This window comes from Oncorhynchus nerka, linkage group LG24, assembly GCF_034236695.1.
Source record: "Oncorhynchus nerka isolate Pitt River linkage group LG24, Oner_Uvic_2.0, whole genome shotgun sequence".
In the NCBI taxonomy this organism is placed as follows: domain Eukaryota; kingdom Metazoa; phylum Chordata; class Actinopteri; order Salmoniformes; family Salmonidae; genus Oncorhynchus; species Oncorhynchus nerka.
Window position 1 is genome coordinate 48,693,666 of NC_088419.1, and position 19,827 is coordinate 48,713,492.

At 46.2% G+C, this 19,827-nt stretch overlaps 1 protein-coding gene across 1 annotated transcript in view; it reads right to left on the minus strand.

The window, feature by feature from the left end:
• LOC115108070 (receptor-type tyrosine-protein phosphatase S-like) overlaps positions 1 to 19,827 on the minus strand; it is a 207,836-nt gene that overhangs the window by 124,803 nt on the left and 63,206 nt on the right. The window contains 2 exon segments of the mRNA XM_065008938.1: positions 7,740 to 7,881; positions 10,921 to 11,066. Coding sequence (XP_064865010.1) covers positions 7,740 to 7,881; positions 10,921 to 11,066 — 288 coding nt within the window.

Below are 19,827 nucleotides of genomic sequence, written 5' to 3' on the forward strand. Positions count from 1 at the left end.
TATTAATAACAAGCATGAGAGTGATACGAAACGAAAACTATCACTGAAACAATTCGCTTTTCATGTAAGTAATGATATAACAACTACACAAGTGTAGATCATTGAAGTGGGAACTGTACATTTAATAAAACATATGATCACTCTCTCTTTCCCTCACCCCAGTTGAGAGGTCAATTGTAAACTTGTCTCGTTGTTAAATCTGTCCCAGCCAATAGGGCGTTTCCTTTTCACTGGTGGCCTTATTTAACTGGCCAATTAGGCTCCTGATTCAGTCTGTTGTTGGGGTGTGGTGACCTCTGCCCCGCCCAGCACGACACAATTACCCATGAGCCACAGAAGCACGACGGAGTCGGAGAGCAGCCAAGGAGCCGGCCAAACCAAGATAATGGAGAGATGCATCATGCATGAAAACACATACTGTATACACGCACACGCACACACTGTGACATGCATGGACGCACTCACATGCACCAGACACAAATGTACCGCACACAAACACACTCATAAATTCAGAGTCACGGATGGAGAGTTTACTGAAGGAGAACAGGAACAGGGGATCAATGGACAGGGGGAAGGAGCGGGAGAATTTAGCAGAGGAGAAAGGTCACACACACACAGACACACTCACACAAACACTCAAATACAATTTGATTTGATTTTAATTTGATCTCTATTAAGAGAGGGGTCCTGGGTATTGCTCACGTGTTCAGCCGGCCAATAGAGAAGGACTTGCTGATTGTACATGAAGCACCATTTAACCCTGCTTCTCTGTGTCTCTCTCTATGGCTACTCCAATGGGACACCTAATAGGGAACAGCAGGAAAAAAGATAGCGAATGTCTGCTTCCCAAACGGCACCCTAATCCCTATATAGTGCAGTGCACTATATTGGGAATTGGGTTCCATTTGGGACGTATGGAATATGCAGTGGGCAGGTGGGTGGTTGGGGTCTGGAAGTCAATACCCATCCATTCATATGTATCCCTATAGCACTTAGTGTCTTCCCTGCCTGTCCCGAACCCACCCATTGTCACCTTCCTGGCTAGCTACAAGTGTCTCCCTGACACCTTCCCACACACACAGCTATGTAGGATCACATGCACACTCACGTATCGTTTTCGTTTGTTTGTTTATTCGCCAGGGACAATGTACAACAAAACATACGTCTCACAGAGTCGGAGAACGGAAGTGTCCGTTGCACCAGTTTTAGCTGACAATCTCATTCATATCTGCAGTCCCAGGACATGGGGAACATCTAAACATGAAAACATTTCAAAAACAGAGATCAGGACGTTCAGACATATACAGGCACACACGGACACACACCCGACAACGATACACGTGCATGTACACGCAAGCACCCACACACGTGTTTTTTTACTATACCTGTGGGGATCAAACTATTTATTCCCATTCTAAATCCTATTTCAACCCTAACCCTTAAACCAAACTCTAACCTAAACTCCTAACCCTAATTCTAACCCTAACCCGTGGTGGTTGAAGATATCCCTCTAGTGGTGTGGGGGCTGTGCTTTGGCAAAGTGGGTGGGGTTATATCCTTCCTGTTTGGCCCTGTCCGGGGGTGTTCTCGGATGGGGCCACAAGGTCTCCTGACCCCTCCTGTCTCAGCCTCCAGTATTTATGCTGCAGTAGTTTATGTGTCGGGGGGCTAGGGTCAGTTTGTTATATCTGGAGTACTTCTCCTGTCCTATTCGGTGTCCTGTGTGAATTTAAGTGTGCTCTCTCTAATTCTCTCTTTCTCACTCTCGGAGGACCTGAGCCCTAGGACCATGCCTCAGGGTTACCTGACATGATGACATGCTGTCCCCAGTCCACCTGGCCGTGCTGCTGCTCCAGTTTCAACTGTTCTCCCTTATTATTATTCGACTATGGTGGTCATTTATGAACATTTGAACATCTTGGTCATGTTCTGTTATAATCTCCACCCGGCACAGCCAGAAGAGGACTGGCCACCCCACATAGCCTGGTTCCTCTCTAGGTTTCTTCCTAGGTTTTGGCCTTTCTAGGGAGTTTTTCCTAGCCACCGTGCTTCTACACCTGCATTGCTTGCTGTTTGGGGTTTGAGATATCAGCTGATGTACGAAGGCCTATATAAATACATTTGATTTGATTTTAACCCTAATTTCAACTCTAAACCTAACCCCAGAAATAACATTGTTCCTTGTGGGGACTGGCGAAATGTCCCCACTTGTCCAAATTTGACTTGTTCTATTCTCCCTGCGAGGACGTCTGATCCAACCACACAAGGGTAGGAAAACCAACACAAAAAAAACACACACTATTTCTCAGGCCTGTGTTGTGAAGCGTCCCTCCGGCTCCCTAATGCATGATAATGCACTTTTTCTTTCCAGCTGCACTCGGGCTTTCCGGAGGAATACAGCGGGAACGATCATCAGCCACGCTCCGTTACTCCAAATCATTCACGGCACGGCTTTAAGAACACATCGCTCGCTAATACCCTGCCACCCCTGGGGCTGGCCGTCAACCACTGCAGCTACTGCACTGAACTGCCTCGACTGGTGTGGAGAGAGAGAGAGAGAGAGAGAGAGAGAGAGAGAGAGAGAGAGAGAGAGAGAGAGAGACAGAGAGAGAGAGAGAGAGGGAGAGAGAGAGAGAGAGAGGGAGGGAGGGAGGAAGAGAGAGAGAGGGAGGGAGGGAGGGAGGGAGGGAGAGAGGGAGGGAGAGAGAGAGAGAGAGAGAGAGAGAGAGAGAGAGAGAGAGAGAGAGATCTCTAAAGAAATACAGAGAGACAAGGGGAGAGGGAAGAGAAGGAGAAGAGGATAAGGAGACAGAGGGAGGGCAATGCGAGAGGACGTCCTAAGGCTTGGCCTGGAGCCAAAAGCCCCCCCTCCCTCTCCGCTCTCTCTTTTATTTTAATCTGAGAAATTGGTGCCCAGCAGCGTTTGGGGCTGAGGCTATTTGGGGGGTTGATTGGGTCCTGTTTGTGGCCCACAGTGGCTTTGCTTTGCTCACAGCAAACTACCAGGGGAGGGCTGGGCAGCAGTGGTGAAGTTGGAGGTTTGTCTGGAAACCACATTCTTCTCTCCGCCACTCCTCTCTCCACTCTCGGGCCAAATCAGAGGCGAGGATGGAGTGGGGCCCGACACGATTTAGAGCACGGGATGATTCCTAGGATAGCACACAAGGGCAGCGGTTAGGGGGCGGGGTTATACCTGATGCAGAGCTCTGCATTCTACACGGCACCCTATTCCCTATGTAGTGCCCTGTAGGGATCTGGTCAAAAGTATTGCATTACATTGGGAATAGGATGCCGTTTGGGATGTAGCCAGGCTTTTTCGTTTCGAACTATGACGGGAGGCAAAGGAAGCCCACTTTAATTTGCCAGGCGAGAGGATGTCAACACAATTTGCCCCGAGGTTTGAGTTGAGCCAGAGGTGATATTAAAATAGCCGTGTGGACACGGGGGTTGTAATAAAAGTGGGACGCCAAAACCCCAATGTGCGCATGCGTGTCGGTGCATGTGTCTGTGCATAACTGTGCGTGTTGGCCGGAATCCAATTAAATCGGCATGGGCAGTGAGTTGCCGAAACAAACACTGCTTCCCTGGTCACCCAGAAAAGCAGCCAATTAGCAGGCTGCCTGATCAAACGAGCCTGGTGGCCTCGCCCCGCCCGCGCTACACCACTCTACTCACTAACGAGCTCACTCAGCTAGTAGTGTCACTGAGAGAGGGGGGGAATGAAAATGAATGACAGATGGGAGAGAGACACAGAGGGAGAAATACAACTGAAAGAAAGAGGTAGAGTGAAGATCCAATAGAGTGAAAAAGGCCAGGGAACCTGGGAAATAGGCAACTCTATATAGCCTCAAAATCCCAGCACCTGTGTTTGAGTTGTCTTATGCCAGGAGAGAGTAGGGGGGCAGAAAAGAGAGGGAGAAAGTGAGCATAGCAGAGAAGAGAGGCCTTGGTCAGGGCTACGGTGGAGTTTATCCAGGCACGCTACAGGAGGAGGGGAGAGGTTGGGATTAGTTCCACCTTGGGAGGCAATGAGGATGAAAAAGGTGGGGAAGTGGGAGGAGGAGGAGGATGAGAGAGAGAGAGAAAGAGACGGAGAACGAGTGTGTGTTTCCCCCTCTGTGTGTGTGTGTGTGTGTGTGTGTGTGTGTGTGTGTGTGTGTGTGTGTGTGTGTGTGTGTGTGTGTGTGTGTGTGTGTGTGTGTGGGTGTGTGTGTGTGTGTGTGTGACAAAGTGCCAGGCCGGGCCAAAGCCAGGGTTAACAGGCAGGGAAAGAAAGAATGTGAAAGAGGGAGAGAGAGAGAGCAGAGAGAGAGCAGAGAGGGAGAGAGCAGAGCGAGAGAGAGAGAGAGAGAGAGAGAGAGAGAGAGAGAGCAGAGCGAGAGCAGAGCGAGAGAGAGAGAGAGAGAGCAGAGAGAGAGAGAGAGAGCAGAGAGAGAGAGAGAGAGAGAGCAGAGCGAGAGGTCCACAGCCAGTAAAAACAGGATAGACAAGGAAGAAAAGAAAGAGAGGTGACCCACAGAGAGAGAGAAATGGAGCGGCGGCACAACAGAGGGTGAGAAGCAGTGAGCAAACTATGGCGGAAGGAAATACAGAACGCAGATGGGGAAAGGAAGAGAAGGAGGGAGAGAGAAATGAAAAGGAAACAGAGAGAAGGATACAGAAAGGAAAGAAATTGCAGGTGTCTAAAGTCTTCCCAAGGACTCCCGGAGGACTGGCTGCAGAAGGCAGATGGCCCTGTTTCTTAGGCATTCAGCTCACTGTTCTACTGCCACAAGCTTAAACGCACCTCTGCCAGACTCGGGACAGCACAGGAACACAGCTAGAGACAGGGCACTGCTTCTCGATACTAATGCTGAAATAGAAATAGACTTCGATTTCGGATGTTGGAAAAGGTCCTGAAAAAAGTCGATTACATGCCTTCCTCTGCGGACACAAAAATAATGCTACTGCCCAGCACGGGCCGCGAACTCACGACGCTCGGAGTCGAAGAGCGCTAGTCAGACCCCTGTGCTCCAGCAGTTCACAGAGCTCTTAACTAGCCGTGAGAATACTAAGAATCCTGATGATGCCTAATGGTAATGGAACGTCATTTTTGTTTTTGTTGTTGTTTTAAACCTTTCCCAAACCATAGCCCTAAACTTAATCACTCGGAATGAATGCCTAAACTGTTAACCTTTGAATTGTTTAGCCCTGTAATGACGCGGAATTAACCCTGTAATGATGCGGAATTAGTATGTCAGAAATAGATGTTCAATGTCAAATTTCGAAGGGAAACTATGAGATTTTTAAAATAGAAGAGCACAAGAGGAGTGTAGATATGTGTGTGTGTGTATGTGAGGAGGGTGTGTTTGTGTGTGTTTGTTCACTAGCACCATGTCCCTTGCTTCATGTCCTACATCTCCAAGTCTTTGTCCAACATCCCCTGACCCCTGACCTCTATAACCCATTGTTCTCTCTCTCCTATTCACTGTTACCCCTTTTCTCTTACACAGTATACAGTGTACTCTATCCCCTGTCCCTTATACCTTGTCCATTCTCTCTCTCCCTAAGCTTTTGTCCAACTTCCCCTTGTCCCACTATTGTCTCCCATCCTCCACTTACCTCTCCCCCGTGCCCTCTCTCTCACCCAGTCCCAGCCTGCTAGGCTGATAAACCTGTACGAGGCAGTGCCTCGACACAGATGGAGAGAGGGGGGGGGGGGCTTATACTCTCTCCTCCACCCCCAACAGCCTCCACCCTACAGCCCCACCCACCCCTTTCGACCCTCCAGCCCTATGCCTGGAAAGAGAGAGCCCTGTCTCTGCCTGCCTGACGGGCCTGTGTTGTGTGGGTGTGGGACGGTGCACGGCCGCCTGGGCCCTGCTCCAAAGCCTGGATTTCCATGTGAGACTGTGGCTGCCGACAATAACCCCGGATCCTGGTCCAGTCAGCACAGGAGAGGAGCTTCACGACTGCACCACCACAAGCTGCTGCCAGCTCCACGGCTCAGTCCAAGCCCCAGTCACAGCCACAACCGGGGCAGATGGCAACAGTGGAGGAGACAGAGAGGGGGAGAGACAGCGAGAACGAAAGAGAGAGAGTGAGGGAGTGTGCGTGTACGTGTGTGTATGTGTATGTGTGAGAGAGAGAGAGAGAGAGAGAGAAAGAGAGAGAGAGAGAGAGAAAGAGAGAGAGATGAAGAGAGAGAGAAATAGAGAGAGAGAGAGAATGGAGCGAGAATGGCGAGCGAACAGACAGTAAAGCTCTTGTCCCTGTCCAAGTGTGACGTAAAGCCAATAGAGTAGTGCCAGAATGGACAAACAGGATGAGCCACAACATGGGAGGCAGTGAGGCCGCAAAGCATGACGGGACAACAAGAGTGACTGGGACATTAATATCTGCCCAAGTACTACCTTGAACATTCATCAACCTAAATCAAATCTAATCTCATTTCATTTGTCAAATGCACAGAATATAACAGTAATTTCACTTTACTGTGAAATGCTTACTTATAAGCCCTTAACCAACAACGCAGTTTTAAGAAAATACAACAACAACAACAACTCAATAAACCGGACATACTGTTTTGCACCAATCACAAGGGCAAGCTCCATTTGAAAGAAGATATGGTTGATAAGCAGTTTTTTGGCACAGACTGTGGCCAATATAAGGGCCACGGTTCCTGTTTTCGGGAACACTTTATTTGGATAGTCCATCTGTAGATGCTCTACAGACTATCCACTAACCCTAGCCCTTAACTCTAACCATTATTCTAAACCTAACCATAACCATAACCTTAGAAAGCAGTTAACTCTCACTGTTACAGAAGGGAAATTCAAACTATCCAAATCAAGTGGGGTTTCTTTACCAATCACCAATCCCTCCCCCTCTCACTCCCCTCCCTTCCCATCAGTGTACACAGCAGAGAGAGAGGGGAAAAAAAAAGACTTAATCCTGTGCTAGTCAGTTGACATACTTGTCTCAGGGGCCTCCTGCAGCATGAGTGTTCTATTTACACCACCTCATGTCCGTGTCCCACATGGCACCCTATTCCCTATATAGTGCACTAGTTTTGACCAGGGCCCATTTTCTTTAAATATATGTTTACATTTTTACACCTTTTTCTCCCCAATTTCGTGGTATCCAATTGTTAGTAATTACTATTACTATTACTATTGCTCTCGTCAAAATAAGTGCACTATAAAGGGACTTGTGTGCCATTTGGGATTACAACCCGTCTCACACATCTGTCTGCTACCTCCCTCTAAGATCCTGTGTCCCTGTGTGACCAATCACCAGCCTTTCTTCAGGCCCTCTCTATAGACCAATCCGAGGGCTTTCTTCAGACCCTCTATCCAGGCAAAGATCCCTGTTAGCACCCCGTCTGCTGCTATTGGGATACAGAGGCTGAACATTCCTCTCTGAATGGAGAGGTGATTAGTTGCAATGCAGAATGACGCTTGACAGATATCACCCACAATAGACCAGGAAGTGCACCTAGTGACTGACGTAGGATCAGCTTTCCTCATGTCCTAGTTAGCCATACAGGGGTAAAACATTTAAACCAACATAGGGTTACAAGCGACAAAATAATTGATACACGGAATAAGCTAACACTATCTAGGCAGGAAGCTATCTGAGAATATTGGTGCTGTCAAACACGATTGCAACAAGAAGATAATATTATCAGACTATTGGACCATGGGTCCCATTGGTCCATGGTCAATGACCTCATCATTAGTCGCCGCCGAGTGACTCACCTCTGATGATGGACAGCTTGGCATTGACGTTGACCTCGCCCTCGCTGTTCTCCGCCACGCACTCGTAGATATTCTCATCCCGCGGCGCTCGTAGAGGCTGGATCCGAAGCACGGCTCCGGCGCCCTCATCGAACTCTATAGTCTTTGTCAGAGAGAATTTTGCAATGTTAGAGCTATCTGTTGCTGAGATAAAGACAACCTAGCTATACTTCTAGAATAAGGCTCAACAACTCAACAACTCCTAGGGACCCCTTCATTTCACATATACAGTACCAGTCAAAAGTATGGACTTTTGGGTTTTCTTTATTTTGACTATTTTCTACATTGTAGAATACTAGCTAAGACGTCAAAACTATGAAATAAGACATATGTAATCATGTAGTAAGCAAAAAAGTGTTAAAACAAATGTATTTTAGATTTTATATTCTTCAAAGTAGCCACCCTTTCCTTTGCACACTCTTGGAATTCTCTCAACCAGCTTCATGAGTTCTGAAATATGATATGGTCTGATTAACAATATTGGCAGGCCAATCTTACAGCAAAATATGCTGTGATAATGTACTAGGCCTACTGCCCAAACCTCATTCCTACAAAACTCTTTATGTGAGGTTAATGTAAAAAAAAATCTGAGCAGTAGATCTCAGCTTGCTTTTTGACTGCGAAAGTGATCTTGACTCAGAAAAGGTTGATGACCACTGCTTTAAGACATGAAGGTCAGGCAACGCGGAACATTTGAAAGAACTTTGAAAGTTTCTTCAAGTGCAGTCGCAAAAACCATGAAGCGCTATGATGAAACTAGATCTCATGAGGACCGCCACAGGAAAGGAAGACTCAGAGTTACCTCTGCTGCAGAGGATACGTTCATTAGAGTTACCAGCCTCAGAAATTGCAGCCCAAATAAATGCTTCACAGAATTCAAGTAACAGACACATCTCAACATCAACTGTTCAGAGGAGACTGCATGAATCAGGCCTTTATGGTCGAATTTCTGGAAAGAAATAATAATAAGAGACTTGATTGGAACAAGAAACATGAGCAATGGACATTAGACTGGTAGAAATCTGTCCGTTGGTCTGATGAGTCTAAATTTGAAATTTTTGGTTCCAGCCACACTGTCTTTGTGAGATGCAGAGTAGGGGAACAGATGATCTCTGCATGTGTGGTTCCCACCGTGAAGCATGGAGAAGGAGGTGTGATGATGTGGGGGTGCTTTGCTGGTGGCACTGTCAGTGATTTATTTAAAATTCAAGGCACACTTAACCAGCAGGGCTACCACAGCATTCTGCAGTGATACGCCATCCCATTTGGCTTGCGCTTAGTGGGACTATAATCTGTTTTTCAACCGGACAATGACCCAACACACCTCCAGGCTGTGTAAGGGCTATTTGACCAAGAAGGAGAGTGATGGAGTGCTGCATCAGATGACCTGGTCTCCACAGTCACCCAGCCTCAACCCAATTGAGATGGTTTGGGATGAGTTGGAACGCAGAGTGAAGGAAAAGCAGCCAACAAGGGCTCAGCATATGTGGGAACTATTGGAAAAGCATTCCACTTTTTTGGTTACTACTTGATTCCATATGTGTTATTTCATAGTTGTGATGTCTTAACTATTATTCTACAATGTAGAAAGTAGTAAAACATGAAGAAAAACCCTTGAATGAGAAGGTGTGTCCAAACTTTTGACTGGTACTGTATATATATATATTTTTTGCTGCAAAAGCTTCAAAATATGAGCCAGGACACCCCTATGCTAGTCCAGAGTGTGCTCATATCAGAGTGTGCTCATATTGTACTCTTACGTTGCACTATGTTGTACTCATATGTTGCACTCTACCTGTAATTTCATCATTATATAAGGAAGAGGACAAACACATTGGATCGATACGGGTGACCGTGTAGAGTGACGTGCTGCTGTGCTTTTTGTCAGACGAAGGAAAGGTTCAGCGTCGAGCCGTGATGAATCTCAAGGCCGCAACGCTAATGAGGAACAGTAACTGTGACTGAGTGCACATCCGAGTCAATATCAAAGCAGAAAGCTGCTGGAGGGGGAACGCAACGATTTCTATCCTGCTTCGTAAAATGACTGTTTTAAAAGAAAAAGGAAATAGCCAAGAGTTCAATCGCTGGCTAAATAACCTTGGGTTTGGGTTTGTCTGTAGTACGCGGTGGGAGGAGAACGCTAAATGCTAAACAGCACGGGTTGGACTGATTTTGCCCTCCATGATGATATTTCACTGGCTTCTTTATCCATTTTCTTCATGCATTTTCTTCATGCTCCTCTTTGTGCCTCCTTCCCAGCGCACTGGCAGCGCGCACGTGTGTGTTCTTCCCAGCGCGCTGGCAGCGCGCGCGTGTGTGTTCTTCCCAGTGCTGGCAGAGTTGCAATGACACTTCTCTCATTCCCCTTTCTCTTCTTCTTCATTGTGCTCCTCTTCAGGCCAGGGTTCCATCTTCTCCCCTTCTTCTCTCCATTCCCAGTGAGCTGGCAGCGTTGTTAATATGAGCGTGTGTGTGTTCACTGAGAGAGGGTGTGTATGTGTATGTTTGTGTATGCGCGCGTGTGTGTGTGTGTGTGTACATTGTCGGCGCGAGGAGCGAGTTTTAATTAAGGAAACACTGAGCGTCAATCACTTTAGAGCCGGCAACTGAGCCGAAGCAGGGACACACAACAAACAAACATCAGAAATAATGCAACGCATGCTTAGAGGAATGTAGACCTGCAGCCGCCATTACTAGCCCCGAACGTTTCATTCAGCTAGCCATTCAAGTGTAAGAGGACAAGTAGAGTGTATTGGCACTGTGCAAAGTCATGTCACTCGACATGCGCTGGTGTCTTATAATTGATGCCTGGTTAAATGCAAACTGTCTGTCATGACAACTGATTGTGGGGTAGTCTGTGTGTGCTAGTTCAAGGACAGTGGAAGGAAATGATCCACCGAGCTCACCTTGGTGGAAACAGAAAAGTGATACATCCGTGTCAAATGAATCAATAGACGCGCTGCTCAGTTGGTAAGAGCACTCGCAACGCCAGGGCCAAAATGTATGCACTCACTGTTGCTTTGGATAAAAACTTGGTATAGATTATGTGTATTCATATAGGGGGTGTGGGGTTATTCATATTTCCACACTATCTCCACAGCAGTATGGGGCAGTGTAAGGTAACAAGCCTTTAATGTCTCACCTCAATGCGTTGGGAGTTGACCTTCTTCCCCTTCTTGTTCCAGCTCACCCGAGGCTTGGGGTCTCCCGTCGCCTGGCACACGAACGAGACCACGCCCCCGGATACACCGATCTGGTCAACGGGAACTTTAGTGAACCTTGGTGGCGCTGGAGACAGGGAGAGAGAGAGAGAGAGAGAGAGAGAGAGAGAGAGAGAGAGAGAGAAGAAGAGGGCATTAGAACAGATTTAAGAGAACAAAGTGATGCAACAACAAGCTCCAGTGGAGATAACCCAATTCATTACGGGGCCAGTTGTAGCTGCAAATGAAGGTAATTACATTTCGAAAAGCTTGTGTGCGCACACTTTCATTGTATGAGAAGATAATAAAGTCTTGAGTGGCCTTTGGAATTCCTCAATTTCGTCCGCTGTATAATGTCACGGTTAGACACACCCACTCCGTGTGCTGCAGAGAGAGCCTATGGAAAACGGCAGTCTGCAGACTGGAGAGGCGAGGGGAATCATGGGGCTTGGATGTATAGAGAGCTGGTGGAAGGAAGGGAAGCGAGCGGCCGTGCATCAACACAGAGGTAATTACACTACAGACAATGCACACCCTGACACGCTGACGCCAACATGAATAATTTAACGGAGCAATGAATAATAAAGCGCCCACAGAGAAGCTGCTGTCTTGATTTTATGCCCCCCCATACATAAAGGCACACACGCACACACACGTTCACACGTCACCCCCTACTCACAGAGAGCCCATCCAAAACCCACACACGTCCCTCACTGGCTGAGCCAGACGCACACACGCAAACGCCAACTGAAGAAAGGGATGGCGGGATAAGAGGATGACGAACATCCATGCCAGGAAGGCCGAGTGCGTTCGTTGTTGGGCATTCGGCTGTGGGGGCTGACAGGGGCTTTAGGCAAAATACGAGAAGTCAGAGAACTCATTTGTTCTGCATTACAAATGAACTTAACACCTTGCTTCCCAGGTTTTAGAAGCTTTTTTTTTTTTTCACCTAACCTCACCTTCACTGAAAAACTTGAATCAACAAATAACACGTTCGCTACCTTCCTAATATTCTCTGATATTACCAGACTTGCTTGGGAGGACGGCGCTACTTTTTGAGTTTCTTCGCTGTTTTTCTGGTGGGTTTGGGGGTCAGCTCTCACAACAACAAGCCGGGTAGAGGAAACTCTCTGGGGGAACTTGTTAACTCCGGGGCGTAGGGATGATGAAACGTGCGGAGCGCGTTCATGTGGATTAATAATTAACGGACCGTGGGCAGGCAGGCCCCCTCTCTCTTTACTCTCTCTCCTCTCCCTGGGCCCCTATAAACACACACGAAGGAGAGCTCTGCTGCATTTGATTAGGGACAGGAGAGAGAGCTGGAGAGAAATAGGGAGGAGGGAGAGGGAGGGAGGGGGTAGGTGGGGGCTGGCTGGCTGGGAGGGAGAAAGAGAGACAAAAGGTGGATGAGTGGGTGGGGTAGAAAATGAAAATAGAGGCAGCAAGGGGTAGAGAGAAAGGGAGAGGGAGAAAGAGAGAGACGGTGGTTGAGGGAAGGGACTGAAAGAGAGGTCTCGAGATTGAGACAGAGAGAGAGAGAGACTGCCCGAGGACAGCAGAAGCGTAGCACAGAAAGTTCAACATACTCCAAAAGCAATCCCTATCACACATACCTCCACGCTCCCTTCACAGACCTGTACATGAGTCGGGAAGAGTCCAATCGACATCGGGCGAAACGTGACCCCATCGGTCTTTGCTGTGGGGTGACCAGTCTCTCTTGAGGTTCCCTACAATATTCCCAGGCCGGAATCCCAAATGGTCCCCTATACCTGAAATAGTGCACTACCTTTTGACCAGAACCTTACGGGCCCTGGTCAAAAGTAGTGCGCTAAGTTCTAAATAGGGTACCAGACGTAATAGGGTACCATTCAAGATGCAGCTCCAGCGATGGGAGGCCGGCCAAGGTGTCCTCTATGCGTGATGCGCGTCGCGGCTCAACAACAAACAATACAAATGACGCGATGGCGAGAGATGAAACGAGGCTCGGCGCAGGCTGATGACCCGTGGCAGCCAGCCAACGACGCCACAGAGAACATTACCGACAGGCGAGCCACAAGCCTTCTCCTATGGTACAGTAACACTGTCCACTGATGAAAGGAGCAAGAGATAAGATTGTGACATTTTCTTCCTTAGAAAAGAAGCAGAGGGGATTCACCTTTTCCCGGGCTATCTTGTCGGCCGGCGTCTTGACGAATTGATCCCTGTGACTGTCGAATGAGCAGACACGAAAATATTGACCGCAGAATCTTACTGGATCTCAGTGATTGTATCTTCCTTTGGCAAAAGCTACAGGTGGGTGGCTTGCAGCTGCATTTTGCGTAGCATCCCTCCACTATGCTCACCTTAGAGAGTATGACTCCTGGGCCCGTATGAAAAAAAAGAGAAGATCTAGGATCAGCGTTTTAAGCCTTTTAAATCATAATACATGTGACTATATAAACAGGGGTAATTTATCCGCTTTTTGAATAGAAGATATAGAGATATCTACATGGGCGAGCTGGGAGTGATATTTCTAAGGAAGGAGGCGAATTGCAACAGTTTCAGTTTCTAGTTTCAGTTCCTAGTAGCCAAGTTTCCGTTTCAGTTTCAGTTCCTGGCAGGCCAGTTGCTGTAGAACTAGAGCAAGGAGGTGTGTGGAACTCAACTAGAGATAAGGTCAACAGTTGAAGGACCATGACAATACCAGTAAGAGGAACAGACTGAGTTCCTGCCTAGCAACAAACAAGGATTGTCTGTCTTAGACATGCAGGAGGTGACTCCGCCCAGTCGAAAGGCACCAACGTGTGCTTGTGTGACCTGTATGTTGTGCTTGCAGCTGAGGTACCCAGTGGGTTGAATACACCTGAGTTTGAGTTTTTGCTTTGCTTGTTCAGAACCGAACAATACCAAAGGCACTCATGAGGTTCTCTCTCTCCTGGGTTAAACTCACAGCAGAAGCTTTCAGAGGGTGAACGAAGAAAAGGGGTTGAAAAGAGATGGGGAACAGGGAGGAGAAGAGCAACGGAGAGAGAGAAGAGACATCAAAGAGAGGGATGGGAAAAGTAGAAACGGAAAGCATGAGAGATGGAGGAAAAGGCAGCGAAGCCTTCAGTGGCCAGTGAGCTACCAGAGCAGACGTGGAGCTCCTACACGCGTCACTCCAGGCCTCGGGCACCGTTTTATACCCAGCTGAGAACAGAGGATCTGACAGAAGGTTGGCCATTATGAAAAGTAGGTAGGTAGTGTGTGTGTGTGTGTGTGTGTGTGTGTGTGTGTGTGTGTGTGTGTGTGTGTGTGTGTGTGTGTGTGTGAGCAAATGCATGCCCATGGGTGCATGCCCATGTCTGTACGTCTCTAAATACAATGCAATGTGTGTGTGTGTGTGTGTGTGTGCGCGTGAGCAAATGCATGCCCATGAGTGCATGCCCCCGTCTGTACGTCTCTAAATACAATGCTGTGTGTGTGTGTGTGTGTGTGTGTGTGTGTGTGTGTGTGTGTGTGTGTGTGTGTGTGTGTGTGTGTGTGTTTGGATGACATCCGAGATCAGCATAATTAACCTTTAAACATTTTCAATTGCCTCCTGCCTCAGGCATACCGCTGGTGGTTATTGTTGAATTCAACCCTTTATTCAGCGTCTGAACACCACTGTCACGCAGGCAGTAATTGCATGATAGAAATTGGCTATTGAAAATAAATTGCTTTCTCATTCCACCATAATAAGCAACATCACCGCAAACTAAACAATATGATACTGAAATTTCAACCAAAAAACACAAACACATTATGATCTAGGTATAGCCTGGATGTTATCTCGGCAATTTGACTGTAATGCCTGGAAAAAGTCCATAAAAGTCCACAATAACAAACTGGTGTATCACTGACAAGTGGGTTATTGGGTTCAATAAGTATCATTAGATGAATCATATTGGGACTTTCGTTACTCCTGTGTCTCATTCCACCTCAGCAGAGCTGTCCCTCATTATCTCCCTCTATCAAATAGAGAAACGTACAGCTTTACACTGATAAAGCAAACAGGACCCAGTTTATCTGCCCAAGCAGGAGACGACATCGGGACAGAAATAACCTGAAATGTGGGTAGTGAGCTATCTTCACAGGGACATAGAATGGAATCTTTATTGAGCCAACTGCCACTGCTAGCGGGGAAGGCTAACCCATACTGTGTAAAGCAGACACTTGTTTTGCTAATGTAGCATCCCTCTACTGACTGGTAGGTTCTGCTCACCCAGATAAGAGAAACGACACCGCCTCCTTTCAAATAGCCTTTCGCTCCATGTGAGTGCGAATTCCATTTGCAGTACCTCCAGATTGCCATTTAGTAGGTAAATCAGGCAATGGTAGGGTTTGGTTAAATGCGTAACACTGTAATCGATGAGAAGCTTTTGGAGAATAAATAGGACCCATTATGATGTGGCTTAGGAAAGAAGAGGCCAAAATTATACCTCATCTACCCATTGAATGATTTGTAAAAAAGGGGTGATGGGTAGAAGCCACTTGTCTTTCATCTTGATCAAAATAGGCACCTTTTACAGCCGATAACACCTTTTACAAGCTTATTTGGACATATTAGAGGTACTATTCACCAACTAATTTGACCTTCTTCTCTAATACCCCAGAGGCCAATAACAGTGGAGGAAGGTTAGAGTGATTTTTGTGTTATTTTTTTTGTAAATGCTGCTGGCTTAGAGAACAAAAGAAACTGCTATATTTGAGGGCCACATAAGCTTTACAACCCACACAACCAAACATGCACACCATAATTACTCATGTGTACAAATTGGATTAGCCCTGTCAGCATTTTCTGACAGGACACCATCCTTTTTCATTGCTGGACGGTAATACATTTAGTCAGTAATGAGGAAGAAATGTCGTAGGGACAAAAATACGAGTTTTCAAGTAACTACCACATCGTTCCTAACCTACTTAAGCATAGATATTTGCGGCTCAGCTGTGTGAGGTAGGCCCACATCCACAGATCTCAGCATGCTAGCTAGCCACTTGTTACAGAATCCTGACAGGCTAGGGCCTGGCTTAAGACCTACCCCCCCCCCCCCCCCCCAACACCCTCCAGGCCTCAACACATCAAGCCCCCATCAACCAGGAACCAATTTTCACCGGCTGCCCAGGCAAGATCGCTATGGAAACTGGCCTCTGTTTCTATACCCCTTGCCTCTCTTGCTCTTTTGTCTTGGGTTCCTGTCTCTCGCACACTCTTGCTCCTGGCTAGGGCTAATCAACTGCTGTGAGGAAGAGGTTGAACCAGGAAGCAGAAGAACGAACGAAGCAGGAGCATGGGCGTATGGGAAAAAAGGTGGTTGGTTGGGCTTCGATACCCCACTGCGGAGTTACATCGGTGGTGTAAACGGTCATGGGAACCACTAAGACGGAGGTTTGACGTACGAGGACATCCCAGTTCCCCATTCTAGCTGTAGCGATGCTGGAGGACGTATGGCTCTTGATCCTCCACTCATTGACTGGTGTCGGTCCCATGTTAGACCGTTGCTGTTAACAGATAATGGCTTCCACCGAGTCCCATCAATAAACAATTGGCAGCCCGTGCTAATCCTGTGCCACGCAGTGGAGTTTCCGAGGGCTCATTTGGCATCTCTCACCGCCCGATGTACAGTAATCCTCGCCTTGCCTGGCGAATCTAACAACTTTAATGAAACAATTGCTTTTTCAATTAAGGCAGGGGAAGAGGGGTTCATTGGGATTTGCTCTCGGGGCCAGGTGGTGGATCGAGTCACCTTGGATGCAGTCATTCACAAACTGAGCGTGCTGACTGGATTGTCAGACCAAACATCCGAGTGGGCCATCTTCTTATTCTCACTCCAGTCCAACTGGGCCAGGGGGTTGGAGCTACGGAGGCTCAGGAGGCCCAGACTGAGGAACCGCAAGATAATAATGTTCCTTTTTATCTTCACGTCTTCACATTGTCTCCTTCCGCTAAGTATCATAAAGTGAATGCGGGCCGTCTACACTGCAAATGAGGTTGCACAGTACACAGTAGGCAGGCCAACAAAAAAACTTGTGGGAGGGAAATGCGAGTTCTCAGAGTGATAATGCCCAGTGGTCTCCCAACCACACGACTGTCGAAGAAGCTGAACTGGAAAGTGGTGCACTCATAATAGCTCCAAATTGGTCCCATTGAAACCATTGTTTAGTGCACAGACTAAAAGAAAACAGCTAAGTATACCTTACCTCGTTGGAAATAAATCAGTTCAATTCCGGGGAGGTGACAGAAAATTAAGTTTAAGAGCGCAGGCAATTTCAAAATGGCCATGCGATCGGGGGAGTTAGTGCAATAGGCACAATTTTGTGTAATTCTGAGTCTCTTCAGGCAATTGACACTTGGTGACTCCACCTGAATGAAAAGAACACCTGCAATTGCTGAGAGCCAAAGACGGCTCAGGGCCACATCTTGGGTCAAAACGTGTAACGCGAGACACAGAAAATGGGTCTGCCTGAAAGGAGAAAGAGATAAATCCACTCCATCTTCTCACTGAAGAATAACTTTAGTGGGGGAGAAGGAAAAATACAAAGACACAGCCTTTTGTTCATGACACAGGGTAATTGGAAACGTTCTGGTTTTTATGAAAAAGATCACTGTCTTTGCTCAATTCAACAAGGCATGAGAACAATCACGAGGTCATTACTTAGTATACTTTTTTTTAAAGTCAGTCTACATTTTGACAGCCATACTCATATTCAACCTGAATACCCAACGTCAGCACATGAAACCAATCAAGCGCTCACCCGGGAAAAGCCATGAGCAAAACAAATGTTGTTGACAACATCATGAATGGTGGAAATGTAAAGTCCCATATTTTGGAAAACTACTGCATATCCATCCAGAAGAATCGGCTCTTATTTAAATCACATGGGGGTCTAGTATAAAATTAAATTATATTATTCCATTTGTAAAAACCTTTGAAGATGTAACCTTGAGGAGAGTGCTCATCAAAGTGTTTGACACATTACAATTTCATGCACTTCAATCACCTGCATTGGCTTGTCAAACTTGACTTGAACAACATCACTCAAACTAATGGACCAAATAACCTAAATAAACTTGGCCTGTGTCTACACCTGACACTTACATATGTCCTCTGCTATCAGAATACGAAGATCGCATTGAAAAGACAGGTCTAGACGCACAAAAGTTGCATTGTGTTCCGATCTGGCTGACCACTTCAGGTGGTGGTCAGGGACGTGGATTTCTCCTCAGTCTGGACGCAATCAGCCCTTGTAAAAATGAAATTGTTGCAGAAAACTTCCTGCAAATTTGTGGCAGATTTGCTGCAAACTAAAGAGCGTGCCGCAAAATGTTGCCAGAAGTTTGCAAATGTTTGTCACTAGTGGTGAATATGCGGCAAACCTTTGGCAACAATCATATTTATTGCCACTAGTGGAAAACACTTCACCAGAGGTTTTTTCTGGCAAACAATTTTCTCAAGATTATATTTGAATCTGTGGCAAACCTGTGGCAACAATCTGTATTATCCACTAGTGGCAAACAGTTTACCAGAAGCCGTATCTGGTGAACACATGAGTTCCTAGACCAGTAACAGTTGATAACTAATCAAGGAGGATTAAAAAAACCTGTTGGAAAATGAACACCAAGCTATCTATCTACCAAAGTTGTCCTGTGAGTATCTAACTTATTAATTAAACTTCCTAATAAACATTAAAATGGTGTTAGCTAATTGATATCCAGTTAGAAATGTTTTATGGGATAGAGTGAAACACATTTTGTTGATACCAGTTTCAATCTTTCAGCCCCACTGACTGGCTAGTGTTTGGCTATCATATTTTTGCACAATTAATGTGATAGCTAGCTAGGTAATTAATGATTTGCCTAAACACATTTTTTTAGGTGAAGACGTTGGGGTCTTTTAATACGAACATGCATGTTAATATGCTACGGTCAATTTTCAGTAGCATGTTAGCTAGCACCACAGCTAAGGTAGCAACAATAGGAGCAGACTTGACATCAAAGCAAGACGTAAATTTTGCAGATGGATGCCCTTCCCCAACCCTGAGGCTATCTTAGCAGGAGGCTGCATCAACACCCTGGAAATATGTTTGTGATATGTTTTTTTTGTGATAAATGATACTTCAAGGCTGATAAGGTAAGTAAACTGATGTATTACTTTCGTAAATGAAGCTCATACAGTCATTCCTTGTAATAATGACATATTTAATTTCTTTCAACTAGTAGCTAGCACATCTTGATCATGTGTTGTCCCTTCTCTCTTTCTAGAAACAATCAGTTACAAGGCAAAAAGACCGATTGAGGCGTTCAATCAAACTGAGGACAGAGACATATGTGTGCACCAGGTCAAGGCTTACTGCATGCATAGCTTTGAGATGTAAGATGACAATAATAAATGTTGGAAAAATAATATGAATTGCCAAATTAGGCATTTATGTTGCTTTTCTTCCACCCAAGTCAGGAAGGAGAGACAACTAGAGACAACTGTCTTTTAATGATGAAGTCCCTAGTCTAGGTTGAATATCATAATTAGTTGATTAGTTTGAACAATCGTGTTAAGGCTAGGCTAGAGACAAATGTTGTACACGGTGGCTCTAGGAACAGTTGGCCAGACATTTAAAAGGTAACCAATTGAAGTTAAAAAGATTGTAAAAATTGTAATTAAATATCACAAAATTGGGGAGAAAAGGGGGTAAAAAGTATTTTTTTTAAAGCCATGAGGTAGAAGAAATTGTCCATAGAGCTCCGAGTCAGGATTGTGTCGAGGCACAGATCTGGGGAAGGGTACAAAAAAATGTGTGCAGCATTAAATGTCATTAAAGGAACATAGTGGCCTCCATCATTCTTAAATGGAATA